Source organism: Leptinotarsa decemlineata, unplaced genomic scaffold, assembly GCF_025532065.1.
Source record: "Leptinotarsa decemlineata unplaced genomic scaffold, Ldec_3_MD MMD2_tig00026328_RagTag_RagTag, whole genome shotgun sequence".
Lineage (NCBI taxonomy): Eukaryota > Metazoa > Arthropoda > Insecta > Coleoptera > Chrysomelidae > Leptinotarsa > Leptinotarsa decemlineata.
The window spans coordinates 23964799-23982444 of NW_027412688.1; the positions used below are offsets into that span (position 1 = coordinate 23964799).

The 17646-nt window shown below is 34.2% G+C and overlaps 1 protein-coding gene across 1 annotated transcript; it reads right to left on the reverse strand.

Moving 5' to 3' along the window:
- Positions 1-770: 770 nt before the first annotated feature.
- Had1 (beta Hydroxy acid dehydrogenase 1) lies at positions 771-17134 on the reverse strand. The gene is made up of 6 exons (XM_074182670.1): positions 16919-17134; positions 10921-11108; positions 9814-9997; positions 7042-7224; positions 2139-2424; positions 771-903 (listed from the first exon to the last, which is right to left on the reverse strand). The coding sequence occupies exons 1-6, from the start codon at positions 16963-16965 to the stop codon at positions 826-828; spliced, it is 966 nt and encodes a 321-aa protein (XP_074038771.1). The 5' UTR covers positions 16966-17134; the 3' UTR covers positions 771-825.
- Positions 17135-17646: the final 512 nt, after the last annotated feature.

The window sequence follows — 17646 nt, forward strand, 5'->3', positions numbered from 1 at the left end:
TCGCACAAGTTTCGACTTCTGAGGGTAAGTACATTTTGTTTGGTGATGGCTCAGCATTTAAAAGTAATGGTATGATAAACAGACAACTTCCACTAAAATTTGTCGAAAACCCCTCATTGGGTCAGGGAAGTAAATAATGATAATAGATGACTTTATTGACAGATAACAGTGGATAACAAAAACATATTATCAATAAATGTTTGGAGGGTCATAATTGAGAATGGTCATAGGTCCACGCTCCTTTGATGGGCGACTAAATGCAGATATTTATGGAGATTTTCTCATTAACAATTCACCAAATTTATTGGAGAATGTACCAGATGACAAAACTATTTCGTCAAATAAGATAGTTGTGGTCCGTATTAAGGAAATTGTATAGAATACTAATCAAATTAGAACATTTTGTGAAATGATTTCAAAATTTTTGATAAATTCATTATTAAAATTTTTTCATTTTTGTTTATTCCAGTTTTTGAGTGTCACGTCTTTGATTTTATAGTGTTCATCACAAAAAATATAAATAAATGGCACTGTCAATGTAAAATATTCCATTCTATTCTATATTTATTGGATGTCTTCAGTTGTTCAGGATATGTGGAAATGAGAGAAAATCTTCAGAATATTTTTTTCACGAATACTATAGTTCCCGTGTTTCAGGAAAGTGCTTCTTTTGGGTCTAATCTACTCCAGGGCTCCCATTCTCACCTTTCATTCATCTTTTATTCAAACTATATCAAGAGGAACAGGTTGGAAAAAAGGGAAGAAAACTGTTATTGAAATCTAACAATTTAATACGCCACCCAGACAACAAAATTATATCATTCATTAAATTTTCAATTTATTCATTTGTTTCTTCAGCTGGCTCAACTTCGTCAAACACTTGTCCCGCCAATTTCTTCTCTCCTGTAAAAATAAAATTTAAACAATCCTGTTTTCAAAATGACAATCTACGTGACAGATTTTCAATAAATATTTCAAAATAACAAATGGAGAAACCTCGCATTCTGGAGGTTCCACCTTGTCCAAGTCCAAAATTCTACCACCAGCACAAGTTTCGGATTTGATACTCATGGATAAAAAAATTGAATTTGGATACCACTCAATAGTTGAATTCTAGCAAAGAACCACTCACAAACAAACTGCTCAACATCAAAATAGCTTCTAGTCCCAATGGAGAATCTATTATCATTCTCAAAAAATACGGCAAAGAACTTGCACCAGGCTTCTGTACGAGTTTCAACTTGTCTTACAAAAAAGAGGTATTTCTTTTTAATGAGAACGCTGCTAGCCCTCAATTTATAATCACAAAGGGCAGTACAAATCTTCCAAATAACTACAGCTTCATCAGGATTTCAATAAAGTGATGGGATATTCAGACATGTGTTCAGGACTGTTCAGCTAGCGCTTGAAAGATATTTGTAAGGGCGTGGGTTGGGGATTCAAAGGCACTGATAATGGAACATCTCTGTTCCATTGTCAGAAACTTTAGATTCGTCACACACCTCTAGCAAATACCCTCCAACCACTAGCCGAACAGTCCTCATCATCTATCTGAAACTCATATTTTATTGAGATCCTGAAATCCTTCAATATCCGACAAACAGACGTCCTTTTCAGATTTAACGTATTTTTTTCACGAATATACCAGTATTCGAAACCTTGTCCGTCCTTGAAACGAAATACCAAATTACCTAAGACACTCCCAACCCCAGCAGCCATTGCTTGTCCAGCACATATTTTCAGGAAAACTCTATAAACAAGTGGAAAACGTCTCATTGATTTCCCGATCTCTTCAGCTATTGCAAACCTTGAAGACTGTGAAACCAGAGCCATTGACACCTCAAACCTACATGTTGATTTCAATAGGTATTGTTATATGGCCCATGGATTTAAAAATCTGCATACATAACTAAACCACAGCAACCCCTTCACATAAAGCCTGTTACAGCGTTAGACCTAGACAGCCATACATTCCAGTTTTAGAAAATTGCTTCAAAGCCAAAAAAAGTCAAACAACTAAAATTTTTAGACGCGGTTCAACTTGGAGTTCAGATTTCTCAATATTGTCACCTCTATTATACATAATCTGAAATTCTAGAAGAACAAAGAAAAATTCTGGTATTTTGTTATCAAGTTACCTGTAATTTATCCAAAGGAACATCTTTCTCCAATTGTTTCGCAATTTCCAGAACATGTGGTCCTTCAAACTTCGGGGTAGGCTTAAAATCCTTGCTCACAGCATAGATAGTGTCTGCGTAACTTTTACAGTAATTCACAAAACCATGATCATTCAGATGTGTGGTCTCAAGCATTCCCAAGAAGGCATACCTCATTCCCAAGCCCTCCGACATGATTTTGTCAATATCGCTCACATTGAGGACCCCTTCGGTTACCAAGTGCCAGGTTTCATTCAATATAGCATATCTAAATAGATGAAGTGTATAAAAGTGATGTACAAAACAACCAAAATTATTGTAATTATTGGCAAGACCACAGTGAATCTTTTAAAAAGCCACTAATACTCAAACTATAGCATATTTTATTTTCAGGCATTATTTTTTTCAAAACTCATGAATTATATTGCTAAATTACACTGAAGTTTTTGACTTACTTATCAATTTTCGTCAAAAAAAAACTTTTCAAGCGAATGATGCGTAATGGATCATTCTGTAAATTTGTTTGCCCAACACTTCACAAAAGTATATTCTAACACAGACTGTATACTTCCAAACTACTCTTATAAAGATACAGTTGATATTAACAAAATTTATATTGGATTGGTTGATGTTTTTGATGGTGTCCATAACTTAAAGCTCAAGTATTCTTATGGGCCTGATGGTATACCGAGCTGTATCTGTACTTTACCTGCACCACTACAGTTTCTTTTCAGTCTATCTCTCTATAATGGGAATTTTCCAGATTACTGGAAAAACAGCTATATTACACCTATATTTAAATCAGGCAATTGGGAAAATGTTACAAATTATAGAGGAATTTGCATTCAGTCTGTAATGCCTAAATTGATGTATAAACCAGTAACTTGTCAGCTGACATGGGCCCGCAAGAATGTAATAAATCCACAACAACACAAATCTTATAACATATGAACACCATTTGTTTCATGCCTTGAAGAAAGGTAATCAAATAGATTCTATATTTGGTACTGGTATACTGAATTGGATATGAAGCTTCCTTACACAACGTTAATTAATAATTACATTTCTGAAGCAATGTAGCTTCCGGTGTGCCACAAGGATCACATTGTGGACCATTATTGTTCAATCTATTTGTGAATGACATTGGAAATTGTTTACAGTATACAAAGTTTTTACTATTTGCAGATGATTTGAAATTATATTTATCAGTTAGTAATGTCTTAGACAGTCAGATTCTTCAGAACGAATAAGATATATTGTACATGATTGGTCCTCAACAAACAACTTGTTCCTGAACATAAAGAAATGTCACGTCATCACTTTTTCCAAATCAAAAAATATCCTGCTATCGTCCAACCCGTGTTAGGAATCACTCGTTAAAAAGGTAAGACCTCGTTAATCCTTAGCTCGTACAAGTTTTGACTTCTGAGGGTTGTCGTTCGTAGGGGTGCGACAGCTGGTTAACGAAAAAACAGATTTTTAAACATATCTGATCACATTGCGTGAGGAACTTCAAAAAGCTAGAGGCCAGGTTGCATGCATGCTAGCTTGAGAGATTTCATGTAAGACTTATAAATTAGTATAATGCAGTGGTCGATTACATAACAACGAGAACACATTATGTTCAACTTTTTAAATGGGAAGTATAGGCTTGTGATATATCGTTTGAAAGGTCTTCATTTTCTATTCAAAAATGTTATCGCTTTCAAGTCTATTGCAACAATTAAGATTAAAATCATGTGGTTACCGAAATTCGATAAAATACAGTCAAAACTTATTTAATGTCGAGGTATTGATAATAAGAAAGTACGCAAAACCCATAGCAATGTTCTTTTTAGATGGTATCCTTTGAAAACTTTAAATAATTTCCGTGGCAACGTAAGTTTAAAACGCCTTTTCAACTTGTTTTGTATGTTACAACATTAGTTGTCAGTATTTCAATTTAAGTTTAAAGTTCGTTAACTTCAAGTCTGACAAATGGTTAGATTAACGGAAATGCATAAAATAACAGTTTTACAAATGATTGGTTAGGTTAGGTTGGTGGTTAGTTAGTTAATAAAACCCGAACACAACAGAAAGTAGCTCGCCTATTTCACGAGAAATTTCCTAATTTACCACCTATATCTCAAGGAACAATAAGCAAAATAGAGAAGCAATTTCGCGAGCTTGGTCATGTGGGGCGGATGAAAAAAGCAGCTACCAATAAAATGAGTGATGAACTCAAATTAGACGTAATGCTTGAGTTTGAGGAAATCCCACATACGTCGAGTAAACAGCCATCCACTACATTCAATGTTAGCCATACATCGATAGTTAGCCATGCATCGATATATGATGGACATATAAGATAACAATATCATCCAATTAGAAGACGTTATGTTTTCTGATGAGTGTACTTTGTCTCTTAACGGTCATGCTAATCGGCAAAATTGACACTACTGGTCAACGGAAAATCCTCACTGGATGAGAGAATAACAAACGCAATACCCTCAAAAGGTAGGGATTGTAGGAAGCCATATCATTGGCCCCTTTTTCATTGAGGGCAACTTGAATGGCAATAATTATTTGGCACTACTTCAAAATGATGTCATTCCAAGTTTAGCAAATTTATATCCTGATCCAGGAAACCCTCAAGTTCTAGTGAATACGATATGGTTTCAGCAAGATGAAGCACCACCACATTACCAAGTTAATGTCCGGCAATACCTCGATACAACATTTCCTAATCGGTGGATAGGAAGGCGAGGATCGATTGAATGACCAGTGCGATCAACTGATCTTTCATCATTAGATTTCTTCTTGTAAGGATATGTAAAGAGCAATGTGTACAAAACTGAACTTTCAGATTTGAATGACTTATAAGAACAAATAACGCTTGCGATCAGGTCGATCGCGCCTGATATGTTAAATAATGTTAGAGGACAGTTTTATTTGAGATTAGGATGTTGTCAAGAAGTTCGCGGTGAACATTTTGAACATCTACTTCGTTAACATCTATAGTTCTTTTTCGTATTCTATATTTCATTACATTTACATTTTAGTTTTTGAGTGTATTTTATCGAATGTCGGTAACCACATGATTTCAATTTATTTTATTTTAATTGTTGCAATAAACTTGAATGCGATAACATTTTTGAATAGAGAATGAAGAGACCTTTCGAACGATATCACAAACCTATATACTTTACATTTAAAAAATTGGTGGTTGTACCTGTCATTCAAAGGGGGTTGTGTTTCGGGTTTTTTTCAAATATGTACGTACAGTAACCGAAATAATGAATTCATTCCATTTGACTTTTACACACTGTATGTGTCACAACTGAGAATCTGGAGCTAGTAGACAACTCTGATTCGAGAAAAATATTGATTCAATTTCCGCCCTGATATGGAGGAATGCCGTGGAAGATTTGAATAAAGAGTCACAATAAGAAGACGAGGGGAAAGTGTATCGTATTATTCTGGAATTCTCTCTCAAAAATTTAGTTTGACCCTTTTCCCGTGACTGAATGATCATCGAAATGTTAACCTTTTTGAATTCAATAATTTCATTTTTTCTGATACGTAAAATGTATAGACATGTCGTAAGGTGTTGAATCAAACATCAAAATGAGTTTCTTTATAAGGTCCAAGTAAGTCCATTCTTTCAAATTCAAGTTCATAGAATATCTTGAAGTAACTATTTCAAGTTCACTAAGAGATACATTACGGATACTTAAACCCATAAAATATTTATTTATTTATTTATTTACGGACTTGCCATTATAGAATGAACACATAAATAGTGTGATTGAAAAAATAAACAATTCAATATATCATAAAAGAAAAAAAACAAATATCAATTATTTATTAATAATAATAATCAGCAGTTTCTTCATAGTAGATCAATATAGCTGCTATTCTTATTTGCTAACCTAAGCATTCTGTGATGGTTTCATTTATGCCATAACTTGTAGAATGGTAAGGAACTTTAAACAACTCCAACACTCTGATTCTTCTTGAATTTACACTGAAGTTGATCATTTGGGTTAGAAATGGACAGTTCATATCACCATTTATAACTTTATGAAGAAGTCTTAGATCAATTTCAGCTCGGCGGTGCTCCAAAGTAGATAAATTTAAAAGAAACAGAATGTCTGAGTACTCATAGTTGGACCTCAGATAACCAAGCTTAAATGCACATGATCTCAGAAATTTGTTTTGTACTTTCTCAATCATATAGATATATCTGTCTGATATAGAGGACTCCATATCCGCAATTATTTTCCAAGACCGAGCGTACCAAGGAACAGTACAATATTTTAAAGATATTTATAGAAAATTTATCTGTAGATCGTTGAAAAAAATCACAATAATTTGAGTGATTTAGATGTAATGTGATCAATATGACCTTTAAAGGTTACTTTGCTATCAAAGAACACTCCCAAGTCCCGAACGCTGTTAGTCGACGTTAGATTAATGTTTTTGAGTTTATATGGATATACAATAATATGTTTCACGGCTCTTGAAAATGTTATTTGATAACATTTATTTATATTTAAATGAAGCATATGTTCGTACTACAACTCTGTAAAGTTTGAGATCATCTGCAAACATTGAATAATAGCTGTGGCGTATGACATCCGACACATCGTTTACAAAAAGAATGAAGAGTATTGGACCTATATGAGATCCTTGAGGGACACCAGACGTTACAGGAATTTGTGATGATATGGAACCAGCATATTTAACATACTGAATTCTATTATCCAAATAACTCTTTATCCATTTTGACATGTTACCATTGATGCCTAATGCTAGGAGCTTTTGTTTGGAATCATTTTTTTAAGACAATTGAAAATAAAAAATTTTTGATTACATCAAGCTAGAAGAAATGAAATGTACTTACTGAAGTCTGTTTATAATAAATCCAGGTACTTCTTTCGTAAGCGAAACAGGTGTCTGACCTACCTCCTCCCAAATGGCTCTGGTTTTTTTAGCAACTTCTGGATCAGTCCAAGGAGCAGGAACTACTTCAATAACTGGGACATAATAAGGAGGGTTCACGGGATGAGATACAATGAAATTTTTTCTGAAAAAAAAAATAAAATGTCAATGAACTATATTTTCACTACTGATTTGGGTTACGCAGATGTCGTAGAGAAAACTAAGAACATGTCATATTATAAATATTTTCATAATAAAGGTGATGGTGACGACGCAGGATAAACGAGACTCTCCCCGAGGTAGTCTGTTGCAAAACCAAGCATAGAAGCCGAAAGAGATTCGTCTTCTATCTTCCACTGCAGTTTTTTGATCCAACAGCAGCCAGTGCTGTTTCAAATACCAAGGACTCATCTGTGGTGCTAGGCTGAACCAACTTTTTTTTCAATATTCGGGAATTGAGTCTTCTATCGATCTCATAAATGTCGTCTTCGTAGAGAAAGATATCATCACCTCCACTTTCAGGCTTGTCCTTAATAGGATAGTTGAGTGGTTCAGCCTAAGATCACTGATGATACCATGGTGAGACGAAGCAGCGCTGTCTGGCGTTGGATCACAAGTACATATTTTAAATGGAAAAAATTCAGAATGAAAGTAAATTTGTACATGGTCCTCCTGCTATGTGGTGAAATTGGCCAGTACTTCATGAAAATCCATATGAATATAGTCCTTTTGCATCAGGTGTTCATACAACTGAAATTAGGTGATGAACAAAATTTGTTTGATGAGAGTTTAAGAATATTTTGACTAAGTTTTCGAATATGAAAAAGCTAACAGTTATTCCAAACAAGAAAGTTCGTCAAATTCCTGTCATAAAAAATGATTGACTAATATCACAAATTTATTATAGGTTTATTATCACACACAACTCATCATATCATAAACGCAGGCGATAAACATACCCTAGTTAATACAAGACGTTAGAAAATAATTTGAAAAATTGAATAAAACATAATAATGATATAACTGAAGGTAATATCAGGTACTAAATACATATCAGACACATTTCATTTCCGAACTACGTTCGGAAATGAAATGTGTCTGTTGAGAAAAGTTGTTCGGATCTTCGGCACATAAACTTTAAATTCTAATCAAAATTTCTGAAAAACAAACTGGAGAGCCTCTAAGATAGTCCTGAAAATTAAGTCAAATGAGGATTAAGGCATGCTTTAGACTTATATATGACGATTACCGTGAGCTACCATTTCTACTTACAAAGAACATAGTCCATTAAGGACAGAAATCAAACAAAAAAATCATCTAGTGAAATTTACATCTGGTTCGGATGAAATAAATAACTAGAAAAACCTTCACAAGTGCAAACTCATCAGATGCATTAGATCAAAAGATCCCAAATGGTATTTAACAGAGTTCTGAAGAAATAATCTCTGAGAGACTCATGGAGGAGGCAGTACGAGGAAATTGAATCAGATGCACAGGACCAGAAGGTCCCTTACCGAATGTAACAACGCCCTGAGGAAATCCACGAGAGACTCATAGAGGAGGTAAATTGAGTAAATTGAGGATTGAGTAAATTCGAGTAGGTGCTAGACTCCACAAAAAACTCACAACAAAATCTCAGTGAGGTTATTCTGTTAATTTTCTGTTTGAAGGCATCATTTCAACTACATGGAATTTGTAGATATGACAATATAGGATTTGTATCTATATTTTAAAACATTGTTGTAGTCTACAACTATAAACTCTAAGCAGGATAACCGTGCAGGTGTCAAGGCATGATTTTTAAATAAACACCGGGAAGTACATCAAAACAGAAGAAAATACTTCAAGGAAACTTTCATCTCGGATGTCTTGTTCGTTTGCTTCATTGCATCGTCAAAAAAACTCCAAAATCTATCAATATCTAACAGATCACTGATTCGAAACCTACGTGCATAAAAAGTAAAATGTCAAACAAAGCGTCAGAGTTCAAAAAAATCAGAATATGCTCATAAGAACAAATATGTACATTTTTCTTTCTTTTAAACCCAGGAGATATTCGTTAACATGTTGAGAGAGGGATCGATGGGACAAGTTTGTGGGTACTTAGATAGAGTGCATAATCAGAGATCAGAGTTCGGTGTGCTTGTCCATTATAAAAAGGTTTGTTCTGGTTCTAACATCCGAAACTGTTTGGAAACAGCGCAAAACATGATGCGTACAAGCAAAAAATGTCAAACAGTCCAAAATAGTCTCAAACACTTGTTTAAATCAGAAGGCATTTTGAGGAGACCACTGTGCCACCTATCGTATATATGAAGAGATGAAGACGAGAAAATACTATTGATCATGTCCATTTTGTTATGTAACGTATCCTTATAGTCAGTTCAAAAATGTTATCTAACCTCAATCATCAATTATTCAAATCAAATAATAACAGTTCAGCCTCTATATAGAAGGTTTGTTCTGGTTCTACGAAATTCATGTTCTAGGACGTCAGGATCATGCGCCTCTGTTCTTTGGTTTAAGAGTTCAACTTGAACAAATCGATTTTAGTGAAGATTCACGATTTTCAACAATTTGTTAGGAGAAAATATGTTCCAATATAGAATGACAACTACGAATTTCTGTCTTTTGAATTACCCAAACAATGTCTATAGATTCAAAATTAAATCTAGCCGTCTGTGATTTGGGTTTGGGAATGACGTCTTCTGTGAGGATCAAGAATAATACTAACTTGTTTGTGAGGTGATCGCTTAAAGAAGATGGAAGGAAAGTCGATGTGGAACTAGATAAAATTGTATTTGGCGATACAACATCATCAACTTGCTTCCATACTTTCCTCTTCAGTTCGAGTCTCTCTGGTACACACTCCTGTATTATACTGGCGTTTTTTACTGCTTCTTGAAGGTTTGTGGTACCTATGGGAGAAAAAAAGAAAGAGGTGAAGGTGGAGAGAATGTACGTTTAGCGGTCCGCTCATAAATTTTAAGTAGTGACTAATTTTTAAAATTCGTGCCTTTTATTATTATCAGAGAAATATTATACACGGAGTTATCGATTGTTTGAAATTTGAGTGAGTTATAAAATTATTGTCACGACATAGAGCAAAAACTCAACCAAGTGGTTCACCAAATTCCAGGTCCTTTTTTTACAAGGTTAAACTATTGTAGTTCAATAGTAAAGTCCTCATCAAATGGGATTTTTTTTAAATAAAACGCGTACATCAATTTCTGATTCAATCGAAATAGAAACAATCATAAAATTAGTTGTCATGTGATTTTCATTATCTGTCAAATTTTATTTTATGTCCCGAAAAAATGCGATTATTTATCGAAATGCAGAATGAAGTTTATTAAGAAAATATTCAATATAATTTTTAGCCTTAATGCAAACTTTCAGATGCACAAGAAAACTTTGGTCAATTCCACAATTCACAACAATTCCAAAATGAATTCAGAAGTGATTATGATGATATATATTCGTCGATTTTAGGAAAACATCTCATTGAGATACTATTCTCGTCAAATAGGTGAATACGAGTATATGCTGAGAGATATATGCTGAATATATTGACGGTAAGTGTATGAAATTTTCAGATTCCTCGCGGCAGTATTTAAAAATACATTTGTTTTATGGAAAACGTATAAGAATGAATGAAGCTTCTTCTCATCAATCGAATTATAGTCAACATTCTGTGAATTGATTTCAGTTTTCTGTTCTGAAAAATAATGATTTCTTCACGCAATTTTCTAAAAGAGGATCTCACAACAGAGCGTTAGGTTAGATACATGAGTTGTAGTTTGAAGTTTTCTGTAAATGCTTGACGCATTTCTGTATTTACCCTCAATGAGAGAAAACTGTTGGTCAGCTGAAAGATTTCCTCTGAGAAGTCCATCTGCTTCAAGAGTCTTGAGCTGTGTTTTAACATCTGCCAATGCTCCTTCAATTTGTTTTGGCTCGATATCGTACAAACACGCTTTGTATCCGGAAGCTGCGAAAATCATAGCCCATGATCTTCCTATGAGACCACTGAAAAAAAAATTGATTCAAGAATTATAACAGTTTTAAAGTACCTATAAATTTGTTCGGTTTATTTTCAATTTTCTGCTACTTTCGAAAAAACCACAACATAAACATATAATCTAAATTAGAAAAGCCGTTTCGATTAGTTTTTCTATATCCTGTTAGAATCACTTTATTTTGAAAATTATTCAGTATTACTTGTACTGGAAAATTCTCAAGTATCGTCAAATGTTTTTCAATATTAATGCATGATAAAAACAAAATTATTATAAAAAGATTTTATTTAAGAAAATGGGCTGTGGTGTTGTTCCGAAAATATAAACCTACATCGAAACTATTTCTTAGTCTGATACCACTGGAGGATAGCCCGGAGTAATTCCTTGACATTCTGGAAGAGTTCCCTCTAGTGATCAGATAGTGGAGAACCCGTCAGTATGGAATCAGACCCGATCTTTCGTCCGAAGTCGCATCAACACGAAACTGTTCCAAAAACCACTCACAGCTACCCAAGAAAGAAAAATGAACCCCACCAATGAATCAACATAGAAATGAAAGCATCTTTGGAAAATTTAGCAGTATAACCCACTAACAATTCTATATGTACTAACGTGAAATGAAAAAAGCTACAAACAAATCTATTACATCTCAGAAGAGGCCTAAGCCTAGAACAAGGGGGGCTCACAAAAGAAATATCAGCCAAACAACTCATCTATATATCTATCCAATGAATGTTGTGAATGTAATCGACCCAAGAGAAGCCAGTGGCAAATTTGTTCCATCGATAATAAGGCTACAACTGACATCTCCGTGGAGGCAGCTAAGACTACCTTTGTGCGACATTCGAATCCAGGATTGTATATAAAAATGAATCTTTAGTGAGAGTCTGTGCTATCAGTGAAATCAAAAATCATGGAGAAAGTCGTTAGCCACCATATCTTCAGATATTTGGAAGGCTTCAACATCTTGAGCGATTATCAATATGACTTTCGGAAACAAAGATCAACAGGCGACCTTCTATCGTATGTCACCAATATTTGGAATAACGCGATCGAGGAACATGGTGAATCAAGAGCTGTTGCGCTTGATATTTCGAAGGCCTTTGACCGTGTGTGGCATGAGAGTTTGCTGGTCAAACTTCGATGCTATGGCTTGTCGGATCATTTTTGTGTATGGCTCTTCAGCTTCCTGAATGAACGTTCCTTGCAAGTGGCTGTCGATGGATGTCTCTCGAATACTTTCACCCTTTTACCTTCAACGCTGGTGTTCCGCAGGGACCCGTATTGTCTCCAACCCTCTTTTTATTGTATATCAACGAAAAAACCAACGATAGCACACTTGTCCCGTCAACCCATTTGAATTCCAGAACATCGACTACGGAAGCACATCTTCACCAGCAGCAAGAGGTTGGATATCCTAAAGAGGATCTAGAAGTGATTCCGAATTGGGGTGAAAGTAACCATGCAGGTACAATTCAATACCACAAAAACCCAGACATCGGTTTTATCCAAGAAGATGAATGTCTCTGTACCAGATATAATAATGTCAGATCAGACAATTCCGCTTGCTGCTTCAATAAGTTTGTTGGGGATTAAAATGGACACCAATATGTCTTAATCATGTCGCTAGAATTGCTAAGGCTGCTTCTCAAAAGCTTGGAACACTGTTCCGAACCAGAAAACTGAACACACTTCAGCAACTTTTGATGCTTTGTAAAGCTCAGATGGGACCTTCTTTGGAGTATTGTTCTCATGTATGGAGCTCTGCCCCCCAACATACCCTGAAGTTGGTGGATTCCATCCAGAAAAGAGTCATCCGCCTGATTGGAGACGTGAACACCACGTGCAATTTTGATAGCCTGGAACATCGAAGGAAGGTTGGAGATTTGCCACTCTTCTATAGAGATTAAGTGGTAGAACAAACCTGTAGTGTTCTACACTGCAGTTTTGAACTTCGCCTTTTGGATGTTTTATTGTATTTCACCCAATAAAGACCATTATTATTATTATTATACTTTCACGGGAAGTGTTCAAATGACTTTGCACATTAAATTCCACCAAGAGCAGTACATATCAGAAGTACGCGACGGACTATGGCTGCTCATCGTTTTGAGGGTCAACTCAGTACACCTCAAACTTCACTGTTTGAGAACTCTTTCTTCTGGATAACTGCGTTTATGTGGAATAAACTTCCTGAGAACGTTTTTCCAAATGGATTTAATCTCCAGCGATTCAAATCCACTGTGAATAGCCATTTTCGCACAGGCACCGCTCTGAAAGCGCCATATTCCCACTGCTGGTAAACCGATGGTTCGTGTTTCGAGTTGTCAATAGGCCTTTTTATCATAAGACGAGCGCAAGCGTAGCTGTCATATTGAAATGGCGGTAATTCAAAACATTCGTACTGTTTTAATCAACTATGGCTGGGCAAGGAATATTATCTCTACAAACAAATAAATTATTGGAAGAAACCATTGATGATGCTTCACTTGTTAATAATTCAGTTGAGGCTCATAATTGTGAACAATTAAAAAGGTGGTTAAAACGTCATATGCGTCCGCAAAAAGGAAAAAAAGTGAGCTGATTGAGATGTTAGGTATCAGCATTTGTTTACTATCTAAAAACATATGAAAAAACTAGTATTTGCAGTTTTATTCTTATTAATATGTCAATTTATTTGATGTAATTGAAAATATATTTCAGTTGACAAAAGTATTACTTATGGAACTAATAAATAAATCAAGCCATTAATATTTTGAGGCTGTACATATGACATTATTAATTAGACAAAAATGTAAATACTGGATTGAATATGTTTAGTAATTTTTATCAGAGAGAAATATTTAATTCAACATAATATATATGAAATTTGTGAAATTTACAGTCAAAAATGCAATAAGGAATAATGTACGTATGTTGAAATTCCTGATAGTTTAAAGGATCAGGGTTTAGTTCAGTTGGATCACTTTCTCCAATGAAATGTAGGTAGTGAACAAATATAAGTATCCTTGGTAACATCATCAATAGATTTAAAGCCTCGGTCACTCCTGCCACATTTTTTCACCCATAATTCACATATCGCACATTTTGCACAGGCATTAATATGTAATTTGCTTGATGATTTGATTATTTTTTTTGCGATATTCAAGACAATGCTTTGGAAAATTTATAAAATAGTATGTGTTGATTTTGAATGATTTGTATCGTGTATCACTTTTACAAACTCCACAACTACACCGTTTTGTTGTTCCTTTTCGTACAGATAACATAATTATAATGGAGTATAAAAATTTGTTTCTGATTATTTTCATTTACTACTTTTATTTTTTTCTCACTTTTTTTACAACTAATAAACTTCAATTTATATTATAATTTTTAAAACATGAGTTGCGGGCTCTTTACCAAGGTTGTTTACAAAAAACAGTACGAAAAAGATGGCTGATACTGACGCAAGCGCACACAAAAAATTGTGATGAAAAGGCCTATGCGGTAATCAATGCGGTGTTGCCTGATGAGTTTACAAAAAGCGTTAAAATATGCGTTCTTCAAATTTTGCGAGACCTTGTATTCACTATTTTCTGCAAACTAGTATTAGATTTATTTATATTTTCATAACACCATATGTTTTCCTTGATACTTGAGCACAATGTTTCCACAATTCTTTATTTCTCCTACAAAACTCTATAGCAATTATTTTATGATAGTCAACAGTACAGTGCATACCTACTATTTTTTCGGGTCAAAATTATATAACCAGCTTCCTATGAAGCTTAAAACAATCTGAAAAATTAAAGAATTCAAATATGCTACCAAAAAGCATATATTTGAAAATTCTAATATACTCAACATATTCTGAAAATATACCTATTGAAATGATTTACCACTAACTCATTAATACAGCACAAATAGGCATTCTGATGCCTAGGTGTATTTCACCATTTATAGTGGTTTTGACATATGTTTATGACTCAATTCACTTATTGTCTGAAAAAATTGAAATAAATTCGATTTGATTTCAAATTTGATTTGTTCTACAATCTCTCAATTTTGTCAGTAATCATAGTTTAATTTTTCAGCACACAGTATATTTTTTTTCTGCCAGTTATAACATATTTTTCAAGTTCACATCATTTCATATTTTCATTATACTGTATACATTTTTGAAATCATGGTCTCGAGCATCCTGAGCCCATAAATTTTATTCATGTTTCTACATGAATCTGAATTTTTTCAATACCCAAATTTTCCTACGTAGAACTGGTGGAGAATGGATACAACACGCGTTGTATCAATCAAGTTTTGAACTAACTAAACTCAATTGTTTGAACGGGTGATCATCTCCTTATGATGCTAACTTAGTTAGCATAAATGTTTTTACCGGTAATAACCTATTTTCAGAAGAAAATATTGAGTGTATGCAGATACTGGTATACAATTCATTCCCTTGGTCAATAATTATATCGATTTCATTTTCAATATTTTCTTCAAGCAACTACTAACCTCAGGAAAAAATCTCAATCTTATTAAAACATACCAATATTTTTATTAACACGCTTTTATTAGCTTCACCCGTATGTATGTATGTTTGTTGGTAACTCTCCTTGCTTGATCTATTCGCGGGCAGATGGCGTTGTACGTAACCTCCCTGATATATCGATATTATTGCTTGATCTATTCTCGGCCAGATGGCGCTGTGCGTAACCTCCTTGATATATCGACATCATTGCTTGATCTATTCGCGGGCATATGGTAACCCCCTTGATATAATTCCAACTCACTTCACATGTATTTCTTCATTTGAAAAAAGGTTTTTTTTTGTTCACACGCACGCCTGCTGCCTTATTTGTAACCCTTCCTTACGCGCCTGGTGTCTTAGGCTTGGTAGCTGATTTTCAGGCTCCCTCTCCGGAATCGGAAAATATCAATAGTCATTTTTCTAAACAATATACGGCTGATTGCTCCCAAAGTTTAGATAAAATATATATAGTTTAAAAAACTAAAAAACACTTTTACATTGAACTAAAACAATGAACTAAAAAGTTAAAAATCTTTTTTTTTTAAATAAGCTTAAAACAATAACGAACGAAAAATTGTGAAGAAAACGTGGGCACATTGTACCATATTTTTTGTATATCAAGTGCTCGTAGGTGTTGTCGCAATAATACTAGTATTTTTCTTTCGTTTTTATTTTAAGCTTACTAAAAAAAATATTTTCAACTTTTTTAGTTGTTTTTAGTTTTTTTAAACTATATTTATTATTTAAAAAACTTGCAAGAAAAGTAGAAGAGGCTTCAATCCTTTCAAACGGGGATATTTTTCCATATTTCTTGTGTTATATGATCACCTAGTTTATTGCAAATGAATTGAAGAGACCAATTGAAGCAATGAAGTAAAATATTCAGCAATGATACGGTCCCGTTAATCCCTCGATCGCACAACTTTTGAGGGGTTAGAGTTCGAATGGGGATGGCAATTAGCTAACGTGAAACACCATTTTCACCAGCAGACAACTCAAGAAAGCTTTGCCTGCTGTATGTCTTTTCACGGAAGTTACGTAGTAAAAAACAAACTTAAAAGTTGGGTTTGAAAAAAAATAAGGGCATCAACGAATCCCTATAAAATATAATTCTCAATCTGCCACTGCGTGATATAAATAACCTCTAACCTAATAATTACATAACGCTGAAGATGATATGAATTGTTGCATTAATCTAGTTCACTGAACTGATTATAATGTCATTTGAAGGTTAAGTTGATGCTGGCAAATTATTATCCAGTACATGTATACTAATTGATAAAAAAGTATTGCTTTAGATTTACCTGCCAACGATTCCAATTTTCTTCTCAGTCTTGACAGTGATAGACATCTCGTATAACTGATTGCAAAGATTTAATGGTCCAAGATTTTTCTCAGTAAGACGGATTCAGGGAAATAGCAGTGTTGTAGATGCTGCAACTACGGGCCTCTCACTTCTCCAAAACGACAAGAGAAAGTTATCAGCTGTAAACCTTGATTTAAACAGCTTATTTACAGAAGATAATCATATTCCATTCAATCCCAGTTTTTCAGGACCGGACTAGAAGCGAAGAAATATCAGCCAAGAACATGTACATAACATTCAAAAATATTAAGCTGTTTTGCATTATCATGCTATATGATATTACTTCCTTTGCTAATACAACATGGAGCTGTCAAATTTCGCTCGAATTAACCTCTACTCTACCCACTTTCTTACTTGGCATAGTGAGAAATACAAAAGATACAAAAAATTTAATGTTGAGGTGACCATGGGCTCTTTTTTTTGTTTATTCGATAATGTCTATGACTAAAAATAACTAACGTATTCAAAAACACACTTCAATGTGAGATTTCCACTTGAAAGTTTAAATACCACAAGACGTGTTTCGCTATTTGCTTTCAAGCGTATCTGATTTCAAACACAATGAGTATGGTGTCCCTCAAGGGTCAATATCAGGACCGTTGTTGTTCATAATATAGGTACACTAAAAACTTGAATAACTATATGGCTCCGTTGAAAAATATTTCA

What these genes read in the sequence shown, in the direction of transcription:
- Had1 (XM_074182670.1), bottom strand. Translation starts at nt 16,965, where the DNA reads ATGTCTATCACTGTCAAGACTGAGAAGAAAATTGGAATCGTTGGCAG. An exon ending in ACAGTTTTCTCTCATTGAGG is followed by an intron (nt 9,998 to 10,920) that starts GTAAATACAGAA and finishes TTTCTCCCATAG; the next exon opens with GTACCACAAACCTTCAAGAA. An exon ending in TTTATTATAAACAGACTTCA is followed by an intron (nt 2,425 to 7,041) that starts GTAAGTACATTT and finishes TCATCTATTTAG; the next exon opens with ATATGCTATATTGAATGAAA.